At 29.7% G+C, this 15474-nt stretch overlaps 1 protein-coding gene across 2 annotated transcripts in view; it reads right to left on the bottom strand.

Moving 5' to 3' along the window:
• Window positions 1-15474, bottom strand: part of LOC123305912 (alpha-actinin, sarcomeric) — a 67328-nt gene that overhangs the window by 2627 nt on the left and 49227 nt on the right. Inside the window, exons 2-9 of one of the 2 annotated variants that reach the window (XM_044887750.1) lie at window positions 5457-5691; window positions 4348-4683; window positions 3753-3838; window positions 2089-2181; window positions 1677-1907; window positions 1318-1616; window positions 502-601; window positions 297-431 (exon numbers count right to left, since the gene is read on the bottom strand). In XM_044887750.1, coding sequence (XP_044743685.1) covers window positions 297-431; window positions 502-601; window positions 1318-1616; window positions 1677-1907; window positions 2089-2181; window positions 3753-3838; window positions 4348-4683; window positions 5457-5691 — 1515 coding nt within the window. Of the gene's footprint in view, window positions 1-296; window positions 432-501; window positions 602-1317; window positions 1617-1676; window positions 1908-2088; window positions 2182-3752; window positions 3839-4162; window positions 4249-4347; window positions 4684-5456; window positions 5692-15474 lie in introns of both variants that reach the window. The other variant, XM_044887749.1, reaches the window with a different exon arrangement.

The raw sequence follows: 15474 nt of genomic DNA, 5'->3' as shown, positions 1-15474 counted from the left end.
TTGTTTGTACGTTTAGTGAAAAACCGGCATAGTGATTTTTCTCTAATTTTGAATACTTAATAAGTTATAGAGTTTTGAAAGTGATTGTTTGAGGAGTAAAAAATGATTTTTCGATTTTACAAGAAAAATACCAATCAGAAGCGAAAATTAGCTCTGAATAACGTTTAAACAAACTTCTTCCAAGAACTTCCAGCTATCTATATAATTAATTTTGTAATAAAAATAAAGTGGCCAAAAAGCAAGTTGTTACCTTTTAAAATACTGCATGGATTATTAAATAATTCAAAAAAACATACCGTGTGAACGATAAACATATCAACAAGATCTTCGCGTGTACCATCTAACCAATTGTTGAATGGTGCAGCACGTTTTGCGAACTCTAAATGTAATATGTCAATCTTTTCCAAAATTCTTTCAGCATCATCCAATGCCTAAAATAATTATAGAATAATTAGTAAATATAATTAAAATTCTAATAAAAAAATGTATAAAATACATTACTTGACGTCTTCGTTGTGTTAAAGCACCAAGTCTGTCCCATTGATCACAAATACGTTGGCATCTTGCATTCACGCTAACACTGTCATGGTATTCCAAAGTGCTGAAAAAAAAATTTTTATTTTATTTCATCACGATCTATAATAGATTAACATATTTTAGTTTATATCATCACGATTCGAGCAATAGTCAAAATAAACTTTATAAACTTTAATTAAATCTTCAGACTCTGGAAAAGTGTATTTATCGATTTATAATATTGTTATATGAAACATAAAACTAGCGTAGTTTGAAAGGTTTCGCTTAAAAAGAAAAATCGCGCGAAAACTAACGATCCTCCCGAGGATTTTTGTTAAAGCGAATAAGCTACCGTACGCCGGATTCTAAGGTTAGAGGGCTTGATTCGCACCTACACAACAAAAATTAACTTAAATAGTTTGTTAAGGGCATGTATTGCATGGTATATCAAAAAGGTGGCAAAACAATGGGCCTCACGCCTCCGAGTGAGCGTCCGTATTGCCGAACGTTGACTTTCAACTTAATCTAACCTAATAAATAACATATTTTTATTGTACGAAAAATTTTGGAAAATTTACTATTCATAATTCACTTTATCATAAGATATCATATTCTTTTTCAAAAAGTTTCTATTGTAAATTTAAATTCGGCATTCATTTTTGGTCTTTGTACATGATAATATAAAATATGTGTCTGTCTGTATATTCAAATTCGTATTTATCAAAATACAAACTCTGAAGAAATTAATAAGAAATAATAGTTTTCTACTTTAGAAGATATTAAATAAATGATTATATTTACTTTAATTCTTGTGCAATAGCAGCAATTTGTTCAACACGATCTTGATGTGCAGCCAGATCGGATTCGAAAGCCTCGTGCTTCTTTTTAAGTGCTTTCAAATCATTCAATTTACATTGTCTGAAATCTTGACTTTGTAATTTTTCTTCTTTGCCATGAGTCCATCCTTCGTGAATATCGGCTTTGTGTTTGAATTTTTGAGCAAGATGTTCGAGACGTTCTAACCGCATCATTTCACTTAATAACCATTCTTCAAATGATTTTTCAGCAGTTTCTAAACCTTTCCATGCATTAGCAATGTCCTAAAATTTACATAATTTTTTACAAAATATGTTTAAGGATAAATAAAAGTATCTACTTACGGTAACCATTTTTCCTTCAGTTGGCATGTAAGCTGGTCGATTTGATAAACGTAATTTTGTTTGGAGGGTATTGAAATTTGTTTCAAGTTTGGCCTTTTGTTCAACACGTGGTGGTTTATGTTTACGTCTGTATGTACGATATTCTTCGAGTTTTTTCTGTACTCCAGCCAAAGAATTGTCTGTTTGTCGCGATGCAAGCCATGGCATTGTACGTCTGATCCATTCTAAAAGCTAATTTTTAACAATTAATATTTTGATAGTGTAAAGACTATTATTGTGTTTGAAATAAAATTTAAAATTCGCTTTAATTCTAAGATCAAATTTGTGTATTATTATTAACTTGTACCTCATATAGAGCCCCTAATAATCAAAAACATCTAATAGATTAAATTAAAAAATGATAAATACTTACATCACTAGCTAATCGTTCATATTCTTCCATTAAACGTTCATTTTCTTGGTTGACTTTAAGTACCTTACAAATTCTATTTGCAGCTGTTTCAGCCTAAAATATTATAATTTTACATTAATCATTTCGTTTACCAATAATCTTTCATAAAAAAAATTAAACAAAAGTTTTTAGTACAATCAAAAAAAATAAAACTTAAAACTGTGGAGAGTGTTTTGTTCGTTTTTAACTTTGAGAAAAGCATATCAAATGTAGTATATTGGCACCGTGCATAGTTGTCCAAACTAGAGAGACTCACAAAATTCAATGTTTATACAAAAATCTCTTTAAAAAAAATCACAATGTTAACGAGAATTAATCACCAAATCCCTAACTTCTGGTAATACAACGCTTCACTAAAAGAAGAATCAATTTATAAGTGTAGATAATTTTGCAGTGTAGATATTCTGCAGTTCCCGGTAATTACGTATACTACAAATGCTATGGCTGAATAGCAAGAAAGAATCATTTAAATCTATTAAGTCTTCGATAGTAAAAATCTACAAACGAGCAGATAAATAATCGAAGAGAAGCTAAAATGAAGGTTTCCCACAAAAATTCCATTAGGTCGGAATTTTTTCCTGATCATTTCAAATAATTGTATGCGCCAGTAACGATAAGACTAGTTGGTGAAAAATGTTTATTATTGTATGAATGTTGTGTCGTGTGCCATTGGCCATCCCTATCCTAGAGCTTCTCAGTGAAGCATAGGGTATTCAAAAATATTCGACCTCCCAAGTAGTTCTTTGCAAGATTTTATTCTGTGGACAGTTCTTAAATACCATAAATTCAATATTAATTTTTAGAAGTTATAACGTCTTTAGCAAGAGTATGATGTGAAATTTTTTATTACGATAAAGGGGAAGCGATTCAATATTTCCCTTCCATATCAAAATCATATACATTTATCAAAATGGGCACATTGTACAGGCCGGGGTATATTATTAAGTTCCCTTGCTTCAACACCTTCACTCCCTTGATACAAGATACCCTAGGATGTACAACCGAAGGTACAGGAAGTAAACAGAAAGTAAAAGGTGTGCAAGAACTAGTTCATCACTGATATCTTGGGTGAAATTGTATGTGATAAAGCAGACCCATTCAAATAAACATTGTTATTGTTTTGCCGCTAATTATTACAACTATGCTCGTTGCTAATAAATGTACAAAGTAAATTAGTAAGCTATAATTAAGCAATGTTTACCTTCATTGTTTTGACTATTTAATATTGTTCGTTCTAAAAAATAATTTAAAGCTTTTAATGCGCGAATAAATTTTGAATCAATTAAAAAATTTTGATAAATTGAAAGTATTCCAAATTAAGCTTAAGTTTTAAGCAAAGCTTTGAATTATTCGAATATAGTTGTCTGTATGAAAGTTTCTTTATTACCAGTTAGAATTTATAAATATTGGCATATCTAAGAAATAATTATAAACCATATTTTCAGATATTTTGAAACAATCTGAAATTCTTTGTTTTTAAAATTAATAATTTAGCCCTTTAATGATTGGATATTATGTTTGGTGTAATTTTATAAAAATATATTTAAATTATAAAATAATAATTTTAAATGATTAACCCAAACCATAAGAATTAGAAATATTTAACGTTTAACTGTAGTAACTACCTTTTGTGCTCCGGAAAAACAATGATAATATGACGAAACGTATGTCATAACCGCACGCTCATCCGGCATGGCTGTATTCTGTAAATCTGCACACAGGCACACAAATAACAAACCTCTGATTAGTTAATTAGTGGTAAATAAAAAAATTATCTAGAAATTTTATTATTCATAAATTGGGTGAAATAATTCTGGTCTTATTTATAGTTTATTCACCTTAAATCATGAAAAATCACTTAAAATACATAAAATTGAAACTTGTAATTTGGGTAAAATTCGCAATGTGTTAGTTTAGGACTATTTACATGCGCTATAAATCACACAGAAAAAAAACGCAAAAATAGGCGCAAAATGCTATTTTATAATGTTAGCTTTAATTTGCCTAGCATCAAGTGTTCACACGCGTTTTGTACCTGTTGGGCGCCTTGGAACGCGTGGTAATAACATGAGACATAAGTCATTATTGCCCGCTCATCGGGTTTCGGGGTGTTGATTAAATCTGGAAATTTATTTGTCGTAGATTATAAAAAATAATTATAAAAAAAATTGTTATCTGTATATAGATTATTGAAAAAAAAAAATTAAAATATGTATTTACCATCGGGGTCAAGCATCCGTGGGATATCGAGGTATTTCTCAGCAACATCAAAGGCGGTGTTAAGATTTTCTAATGGGTTATCTTTGCTCAATTTGTTGTAGTCGATTAAATCGGGACGATGTCTGTGAATGAGGGCACAGAATGCCAAACCATCTTTGAATGATAAATGGAAGTTTTGTACATTAACATTCTTATATGGAGCAGTTTTACGTTGACACCATAACAACAATCCTTCTTTGGCTGTCATCTCTTCAACGCTGATGTCTTGAATAGCGAAACGTAAGATAATTGTCCAGATCATACCTAATGTCATTTTTAAGTTTCCATCGACAATTTCTAAAAAAAATATATAATGCTTTAAAAAAAGAAAATCTTTTTCTCGTCGCATTTACGTACACTCTAGCATGATAAAATCACAGAGGTAGGTTTATGAATAGGGTGAGAGTGCCTAGCGAATTTGAAAAGGAAATTTAAGAACATTTCAAGAATTTTTCGAACTGAATATATTGTTTTTTAAGGACATCTATGTTACCAGAGTTCAAAGAGCATTGCGGTTGATATTGCAGTAACAGATATATGAGCACATAAAAGAGATTTCTTTCCGATGCTTCAAAATGCTGTTAGATCGAGATAAAGAAAAGACGAAAAATCCAACATACTACGTTTTAAGTACAAAAATATACATTTTCAAGAATGCGAAATAAAAATCAAGGACATTTCCAGATTTTCAAGTACCTCTAGACACTCTGGATGAGAATCAATGCAGCTTTCCAGAAGTAAGTTTATGAGAATATTTGAATTTTAAGAAAGTACAAGCTTTTGAATGAGTTTTGAGTTACTTTACTATTCTAAGGTATAGTTGTTTGAATTTTTGAAAAATTTTACACATTTGAAAGTTTACTATTTCAAATCTATACTAGTTTATACCCTCATCAACAAACCTATTTTTAAAGAAAGCTTTCTTAAAGCTGACAAGCAAAACCATTTGTATCTAAACATGTTGACAAAGTTTGCCCAGTATTTTTCTGTGATGAATTCGCCTTGTTATAAAGAAATTAGTACGCTAGCGTGTGACTAGACACGATTCTAGATAAATTGATTTTACAAACCTTCTGCACCAATTGAAACCAGTTTAACACCTTTACTTGCAATATAATCTAGTGCTTTATTTACATTGGCAATTTTGTGGAAACGCATTTTACCGCGATCAGGTTTTGGTAAAGTTTCACCAGATATAACTTCGAGTAAAAGCATTAGTTTTAATCCATTACGAAAATCCTCTTCGATGTTTTCGATTGCTGTTCCAGCTTTTCTTAAGTGACTGTTACACCATGCAGTAAATGTCTGTAACAAAGAATAATAAAAAATTAATTATTGATTCCTGATTAAAATTATTGTGTTTACATAATTTATATAAAATTTTTAATAAAAATTGTAGTAATTTTTTCAACGCTGATTTTCAGACATTAAATGATTTAGTATAACGTTCCAATGTAAGTTGCAAAACTAAAGCCATCAAATTCTATAATACTGTATATTTTAACTGAACATGGTATTTTCCCAAAAAATTGTGCATACCTAGGTATCGAATTGAATAACAATGGAAGACTTTTTATAATAAACCCTTTTACATTCTTTTAATTCTTATTTCCCGATGCGATAGACAGCTGAAAATTATTTGTGGTATGTTAGGACTACTTTTTTCAGAGCCTAGATTAGGTTAGGTTATAAATTAGAATATAAGTGTTTCTAATTCCTTCTACTGATTATTTATTTTTTTAGAAAATGGTTTTAAATAGTAAAACAAATCATATTGTTAAGTTTTAAATTTTCTACTTCCATTTAAATAAAGCAGTTACAACATACCACAAGCGAGAACTTGAATTTGGAATTTAAAAAAAAATAAATATCATTATTTTAGAATCCGTGGTAACATGAATGGTATACAACCCACCAATGTTGAATGCCCTGGAGTATGTGATATAAAGGCTGAGGTGAAACCGAGGCCTTATGCCTAGCTCTATGGCCTAGGAAATTTGGTTTAAGAAATGACTTCTGGAAATTTAACTTTCTGGCCTTTTAGGGTCTTGATATAATATTTCAGAGTTTTATTGCTAGACATTTATCTTGGTTTACAATACTAAAATATTTACTCTTAAACTACACAAGTAGTGTATGTATTTGTTACGATAACATAAATTTTGTTCTGTACTAGAAATAGATTATTATTGTTTGATATGGTTCCCAAAAGTTAAATCTGCGACGACTTGTTATTAATTAAGTAAATCCATGCACAGATATCTTTATATTTTTCAAAGAATTAACCCGTTATGTAAAATATTATATATGCATGAATTAATATTACGTATGCAAAATAACATTGTAATACATATAATATGAAACATATTATAATAAAATTCAAAACATGCATTATACAAGTACTAGTACCAGTACCAGTACACAGTACATATTATAACTAGATAATTTAAATATATATGATCATATTTTTATTATTTATAGTTGTTGAAAATTTTTATTATACTTACATACTGTATGTGTAGCAGTGTGTTGTGTAAATGTCGCAGCCAATTAGCTTAATTAGCAGTTCAATTTACAGCCAAACTTTTTTACTAAATGCTAGGCTGTTCAACTAGCGGTCTGAATATATTCAGCCATTCAATCAAACAGTTAGACAAATGACTTGGATCGATAAAGATTAACTATTTGCCTAGTCTAGTCATTTAAGGCGATATTCTGGTCTAGATTCTATCCGGCCGAGCGGAGTGCATCACACAATAAACGGCAGCTGTTACTTACGATTTGAGGACTCGTGCTTTCCAGGAACTTCAGTAGAAGAAGGCCCAATTTTCAGAAAAAGAAAGCCTAATGTATGGATCTGATACTGTGTAGTGTCAATATGAATTTAACTGGTGCTGACTAGAGCAGTTTAAATTTTAAAGAAAGTTTCGATTGAAAACTTGTTGAACATGACGCACAGCTTCAAGGTAGGTTTGTTTTGTTTACATAACCTAAATTTGTTTGAAATATTCCCACAGACATGTTAATTATGTATTCTAAAGATTCTATTAATTATTGAGCGCTGTTTTGCCATTGTACTAGGCTAATGTCGAACAAATATTATTTTTTAGTATAAAAAAAGGTTAATTACATACGTAATACATATGCATTTTGTATGTATACTCTGTGTCACAAAAAATGCACGGATTACATTTAGTACTATATATTGTAATTCGAATATTTTTTGTGATACCGAGTGTAGGTAATTTGAAATAATAATAATGGGGTTTAACCTCCGTTTTTCAGATATCTATCAATAACAGAGGCCACCCACATCATTATCATTTTTAAATCTTTTTTCATTTTATTTTAAACTACATCCAATATACATTTAAATTTTTATGATGTGGATGGAGTCAGCTATTTCGTTCTTATCCAACGGCAGTGTAATCAATTTTACTGCTCCATTAATTATAATTGCTCACACAGTCTCCCAGTCAGTAGCCGTACGTTTTAAAGACAATTTAGATCGCACGACCACTGAAACGGTTTATTTGAAATATGCCTTTCTAGGATCTGATCGAAAAGCTTGAAAATCGTAAATAATCTTAAAAGATATGTACATAAAAAATATTCAAGCGAAAGTTATTGATATAAAAATCGTGTTCATAAAGTTGAAACTAAGTACAGCACAATTAAAAACTGATTTTCCCGGAAAGAGTTTCCAGTACTCATATACAAACCATGGCGACGAAATTTCAGAATATCCAATTTTTATGAGAGAGCCATAAAATAATATGCGCTTGTTTTAAAAACAATGTTCTTTGCAGATCTAAATGCCATGGAAGTTTAAATGTGTACTTTGTTATTAAGTTACGCTATTTGATCTCATGATTACCGAATAACACTATGTTATATTTAAAATTAGCTAGTTAAATTAAATGTTGTTGAATATCATTCAGACCCATGTGAACGGCGCCGTTTGGTAAAAAGACTGAGCTATTAATTGAACGGCCAATTAAGAAAGTTGGCTGCGACATATACATTGTATATAATGTATTAAGCAATGTTAATGGTCAGTATGTTAATAGGTTTGTTTTATATCCATTTAAATGGTTTTAAACAAATTTTTATATAAAAACATCTTTTATTTTAGAAATTACAATTTGCAGTCGCATGATATATAGTCATAATAAAAAAATATATATTAAACATTTTTAATTGAACCTCTGATAGGAATAGTATGTTTATTTTTTAATCAGCCGCAACCCGCCTGCTCCGCTGGACTATTATAACTTCAAAATAAAGAACCCCACACTATAGATAAAGAACCCCACACTATAGACTTTAAATTCGTATTTACCTCTTTCGCAATGTAGCCATTGTCAACTCCCTGGGCAAACGTGGCTTAGAGAAGTCCCTCAGACTTCTGTAAATAACATACGAGTAAGACAGTAACAACAAAAAATACGAGTAAGACAAAGAGACAACATTTTTTTTCTACTTATCTCAATACTATTAGAGAAACCGAGATAGATAGACGAGTCGTATACCCATCTCGCTTCGTACTCTACGAGCAATGCGGACTTGGATAAAGAGAGACACAATAAAGTTTATGGCACACAATAAAGTTATAACAATGGTCAATTCGACTTAAAATAACTCGCCCATGCCTGAAATAAATCTTTAGATAATCAAGAAGTGAACGCACTGTATATGCAATGTTCGCATAACATTCATATTTATGTATGAAATGGCAAAATATCTTCAAGGTGAAATTATTTCTTTTAAATATATTAAAATGCAAGTATTCGTTTTTTGGGCTCGCCTATCTATGGCTCATTTAATAAATTCACTGCAATTAAACTATAAAAATCAGTTGCTAAACGATTACTGGAAAATTGTATGTTGGAGCCTATGATTATTTTCGAATATTGTCCCATAAGATCATTTTAGCACAAGAAAGGTAAATAAACAAGGCGGTTAAACTTTGTAACACACAGTTTTGATACCTTGAATAATATTAGCTATTTTCTATGAGATTTAAACCGCTAAACACAAAACACAAAAATCGCAACCAAAATGTTCTATTTCGTCATGTTTCTGAGTTACAACTACTTCATATACGCAACTCTTGTATAATACAAATTTCTTAATTACCTAGTCTAGGCTAGATACGCGATGAGCTGTCTCTTTTCATGTTCAAAATGAAGATTAATGACCCTCTACACCAAATTTTGTCATTAATAAAGACAGCTCGTCGCGTATCTAGCCGAGACTAGGCAATTAACAAATTTACACTCACAAAAATTTATTAAACTCTAAATTACCAAGTACTTACGTTCGCTTTTGCATGGCCATAAAGAACTCTTAAAAATCAAATTTTAGCAAATAATTGTTTTGAACTGTTTCAAAAAGTTTGGTGGTCTTAAAAATTTATTTTTTCAATTTTGTAATAATTTTAGTTTCGTAAGTGTTACTGTAATTTTGGTAATATTTTATATATTTAAAAGAATGTTTGTAATGTGTTTATGAATAAATTTACTGACGATGGTTGCGTTGCAATCGAAATATTAATATTTAGTGAAATGTAAGTCTGTTGTATGTTCTTTAAAATTATACTTTTTAAATAGAATTTCTTAATATACAATTTTATTTCGACTATCGTGGTATTTATTTCAATGTCAACTATGTCTCAACTTGACAGTTAATAAAAATTCATTCATGTATAAAAATACGTAAGCCGAATCGGTTTTATTGGTGTCGATTTACGTATTAACCCTATTCTAGAATACAGACAAAAAGTGAAAACCGATGGATATTGTTTAGATTTTTTACATGTAAAATTAAAACGAAAGTTTTTTAGCAATAATACATATAGTTTTTATCAAGTTGGGTCAAGTAAAATCGATCACAATTTTCTAGTTCATATTATGAGATATAATTCTGTGTTATATATGTTTCGATGTTACAGTACTAAACGATAGACACCACTGCTTAGAATTTGCTTCTAAAAGAGATAACTGACCTACTAATGAAAACTAATTGTTTCAACAACCAACAAGTTATTGTTATTGTTATACTAAATCAACCTTTCTATAAGTTCTCTTTCGCAACAAAATATTTTATTACATTTAAAAAAAAAAAATTGAAAAGAATACAAACAATTTTAAATCGTGATCTTACAATCAAAACTGAGGTAGGTAATACATATGTAGTAGGTATAGGGTGATCCATATTTGTTTTCGTTTTTAATATGTAATGTCAAATAATAACAAGTGAAAACAAACAATTGACTGAGTTAATTGTTGAAATACCATGCATAGACAGTATTGATTACTCTGTCACATTAAACATACATACATGTCACACATATATAACTGATATACCCACATAATACTTACTATATAATTTACACGTTCACGCGTAAACAGTGATGTTTACGAAAAAATGTTTCAAACAAAAGTTGGTTATTTTTGTATAAGGAATATTTTTTATATTTTAATTTTTGTTCTATCTCTAACGGTTTACAAGATGGGCCCAAGACCCAATTGACCTATGTTGCTCTTTTAAGAACTCGACCCCTTTCTTTTTACGTCTTGAGTACGCTGTAAAAATTTCAGCTTTTTTCGTTTTTGAGTTATCGTGCTCACAGACGGGCAGACAACCGAAAATTGACTAATTAGGTGATTTTATGAACACCTATACCAAAATTTTTTGCGTAGATCAATATTTTTAAGCATTAGAAACTTGGGACTAAACTTAGTATACCTTGCATATTACATATTTACATGGTATAAAAAGTTATATTTTCACATAATTAGTATGAACTTTATTTTCAACAGTTAATCTTCCGGTTAAGAATGGAATTGAATTGCATTCAAATAATTGGCTTGGCTGCATATACAGTATTCTGACAATCCTATTTTCAGTACATTTTTCTTGTTTTGAGCTTCTACATCTCTTAGTTACTTTAACTGCGCGCGTCCCTAAAAGCCTTAATTGTCTTTTGATGGTTAGCATAGAATTTGCCCTTGTCGGTTAATGTAATTGCATTCATCAGGAATATAATACCGAGTATCTGCCACTTGTGCTATGGCACCTTAGAGCCCCCGAGTGAGGTAGGTCCAAAAACAAACTAAAATGTGGATCATTCTTTGTAGAAGAACAATATTGTAAAATTTGATACAGTCTTTAATACTAAATACATACATACATATGTTTAGATTTGATTAAAACAACTATATGTATTATTACATTGAACTCATTTTAATTTCATATATAATATAAAATATTTACATTATAGAATTTAAATAAAATGTAAATAATTTTATGTTAAATTAAAAACAATATTACTTCATTAATTTCTTAAAAATATGAAATGTTTTTTAATATAAAATAGTGTGATTAAAACATAGTGTTTTCAAGTTATGCATATTTAGAAATAAAATTGTCAGTGTTGCCAACACTTTAAATTTATATTTCCCTAAGAGTGAGGTCAAAAACTCCCCACATCCTAAATTCTTGTAATTTTTTCTAAAAATATTAAAATTTTTAGATATCACCTACTTTTGTAGTGATTAAAAAATATTTTAACTCCTAAAAAAGCCTTGCAACATTTTTTCCCACCACAAAATACTCTGATGCCATTTTTTACCCCAATATTGAAAATTTTGAGAGTAAAACTTCTATGTTTGCAACACTGATATTATGCCTTAATGTACTATTTAAATGTACTATTTGTTATTGTAAGTTAAGAAAAGACTGATAAATCAATGCAGAACAAAAACTACTAATAATAGAAAATTGAAATTCGGAATTTACATTCTTAAATTTTTATTTTACCCACAATTGTCTGTTTCTTTTTTTATTTAAATATTCTAAATCCCTCATCAAGGTTTAACGGATTCAGTAATTTCATTTAAGAACATCAACTTTTAATCTTTTAAAAATAGTTTTTCTGAATTCAGAAATTTGATAGATAGAAGAAACTGTCATAAATTATAAACATATTTTTAAACTAAATTGCTAAAAATATTTCACTATGTAGTAATATTTAAAATAAAAAGTATACATAGATATTTTTATTATGAATTAGGATTACCATTACCAACATCTTACGTTAAAAATAGAAAAAAAATTTTTGAAAAAATAATGTAAACATATACTTTTTTTCATATTATTTAAAAAACATACACTCGACCAAGTCTGTATATATAGTTTAATAGAATTCAGTAACAAAAACCTGAACTCCAATTCATTAATAGCTATACTATGCTTAGCCCGCCCGCTAAATCCGTTAAGCCACCTCGCAAGCCCGCCTCTTGGATAGGCCTTGGGCCGTCGTCCTGGCTGAAGCCTTTGTCAGATAAGCTCGCTACGCTCACATTTAGCTCTAATAAATACTTTTTCACAATACCTGAATAATAATAAATAATACCTCAATAATATTCAAATATATGTTCACAATTCTAGATAAATTTGGTGGGAGCGCAAATAAATACATAAGAACATTAAAAGGTAATATAATGCGCTATTTATATGCGTTTCCACCAGTTATTGTATTTAATTTTTTTCTTCTATTTTCTAATATTCCGCTCAACTTTCTTAATTTTTTCTTTCATAAAAAAACCTACTCCAAAGAATTAGCGAAATTGTTTTATCCGTTCACGCGCGAATCGATTACTAGAAGAAATAGGGGTTCATTTTTATAAATAAAGATTATTCAAAATTGTTTTTAGAAAAAAAGTAGTTTCAGATTTAGCTGAGAATTTAAACTAAAATAAAATTCAGTTCGTAAACTTTTTATAAATGGAAATTGTAATGGTGTTTTTGAATATTCCATATAAATACCTCTCTGCTAGAACGAATCCCAAGGAAAACTCTGAATCTGTTTAAATCTCTACACAGGTATAGACAGGCAACCTCATGGAGCATATTCCGTAAGAGGGGCATTTGAGATATCATTTTCTTGTACCAGCAAGTTTAATGTTTTCTTCTTGTTCACGGCAGAATGAATTATGTATACTTTCAAAAATAAATTACCGGCTTAATTAATTAATCCCGGCTTCATGAAAGATAATTATTCCTTGAAATATTCAGAGAGAGTTCTCTACTCTTGAGCTCCGCCTGACTGCTAACATATATTTGGTCATAGTGAACTGCCTAAGAAGAATCGCTTCCTTAATTCTAGGCTGCAATTTTTTCTGGGGAATGTATAAGTTGTATGACTTATCTATCACATAAACAAAAATATGCTTTCCAATATTGCCAACACTAGTAATCATGGTAAACATTTAAATGGCAAATAAAAAAGAAAACAATTAGAATATTACACGATTCACGAATCAATTGACTAATTATTAGTGATATGTGTACATATGATTCACGTATCTAGACATATCAAATGATTCATGCTTTACTAGAAGTTTAAAAATTTTTTCTAGCAAATACAATTTAATGTTTTAATGTAAATCACAGCACTCATTACGACATCTGTATACAGACATAAACAGTAATAAACAACTGTTAATTCTGAAAATTATATTGAAAAATTAACTATTAAAAAAAAGTAATTTAGCCGTCAGGTCTAATGACTTAGCATTGAGTTTGAAAATTCAAAAAATTGGTCTATGGTCCATTATAAACCTCCTAATAAATAATGATAAAGCAGATGTTGTTATTTCTGGAAATCCAGCTGCACAATTTTCTGCGATTACTCTAGATGTTAAGTACGCAAGATCGCCTTTCTTTGGGCCATAGCCGAGTCGCTTTGAATTTGTAATGATGTCCGCTGTTGTCAGCTTTGTCATCTGGCATTAAAAATTGTTTTTAATTACTACGTGAAATACATTTGAAAGGCTGAAAAAATCAGATTTAATTATCAAAAATTAGAAATCAGTTTCGAAAAACAAGAATCGAGATACATTTACGAAAATCGAGTATACCTTGATTCGGATACAAATAAATCGTCTGAAAAAGTGGTTCACTTCCTGTTTTAATTAGTACGAATTTTTATCGCCAGTTAGCGGTGAATTTGAATATTTTTATTGGCCTTTAAAAATGGTAAGTATTGTCATCTGGTAGTCTAAATTGGAACTAGTGAAATCGGGCCTACTTGTTGTTTTAATTAGTACGAATTATTTTCGCAAGTTGGCTGGTTTCAACTCCGTCGAGCTATCAATCTCTTACAATATTTTCTTAAAGAATAATATATTTATTTGAGCTTATCAAATCAGCTGGAGAAGCAAAGAACCACGACTTTTAAGTAACATAATTCACCATCATGTGTCCCCACTACCGTACTCATACAACCTTAATTAGTCGGGCACCACGGAATTTTTTATTTTAAATTATTTATTTCGATTTTAACTTTAATTTGAATAGTTTTTCTTAAATTTCTTTTGACCAGTTTTGGAGAAATTTATGAAAACATATCATTCATCTACCGTTTTCCCATAAGGTCAATGTTAAGTATACCTACTTTTGAAGCCATTTATTTATTTAAATAACCGGGCAAGCCCCTTCCCACCCTCCAAAATTTTCAGGATTGATTTAGACTTTGTCGAACTACATATAAAAAAAAATATGTAGTTTTTGAGAATTTTCTTAGGTGGAGCGAAAACTTAAGTAACGATAATTGCAACGTTATCAATCATTTCTGGAAAATGGTATATTCTTAAAATGTCCACGCGAATTTGTTTACATTTTCGACACTATATTAAAATCAACAGACAGAGGTCAATCCAGAAAATTCCTAAACTAAAAGATTGGGCGAATTAAATTGAACTAATTGTGTACTTTAAAAACTCACTTTGTTTTTTTCAAGATTAACTTTTGTAACTTGAGTCTGATTTGGATGTCAGGATTGATACAAGTTTCTCAGAAAATTAGTAGCTACAAAGTTATTATGACATCTAGTGACACACTGTATAAATCCTCCGCCAGATTCTTTGTTTACAAACTTAAAAAAACACTTCAAACACCAATTTAAAGATAAAATATATTATCTTCTAGGTAAGATCAATGGATATAAAAAAACATTTTTTTGCGTAATTCTAGCATCGATACAAAAATAGCCAGAAGAAAACTCGCTAAAAAAATGAAACG

The sequence above is a fragment of the Chrysoperla carnea genome, chromosome 1 (assembly GCF_905475395.1).
Source record: "Chrysoperla carnea chromosome 1, inChrCarn1.1, whole genome shotgun sequence".
Lineage (NCBI taxonomy): Eukaryota > Metazoa > Arthropoda > Insecta > Neuroptera > Chrysopidae > Chrysoperla > Chrysoperla carnea.
The sequence above is the reverse complement of the archived record's forward strand: the minus strand, read 5'-3'. Positions and strand labels throughout refer to the sequence as shown.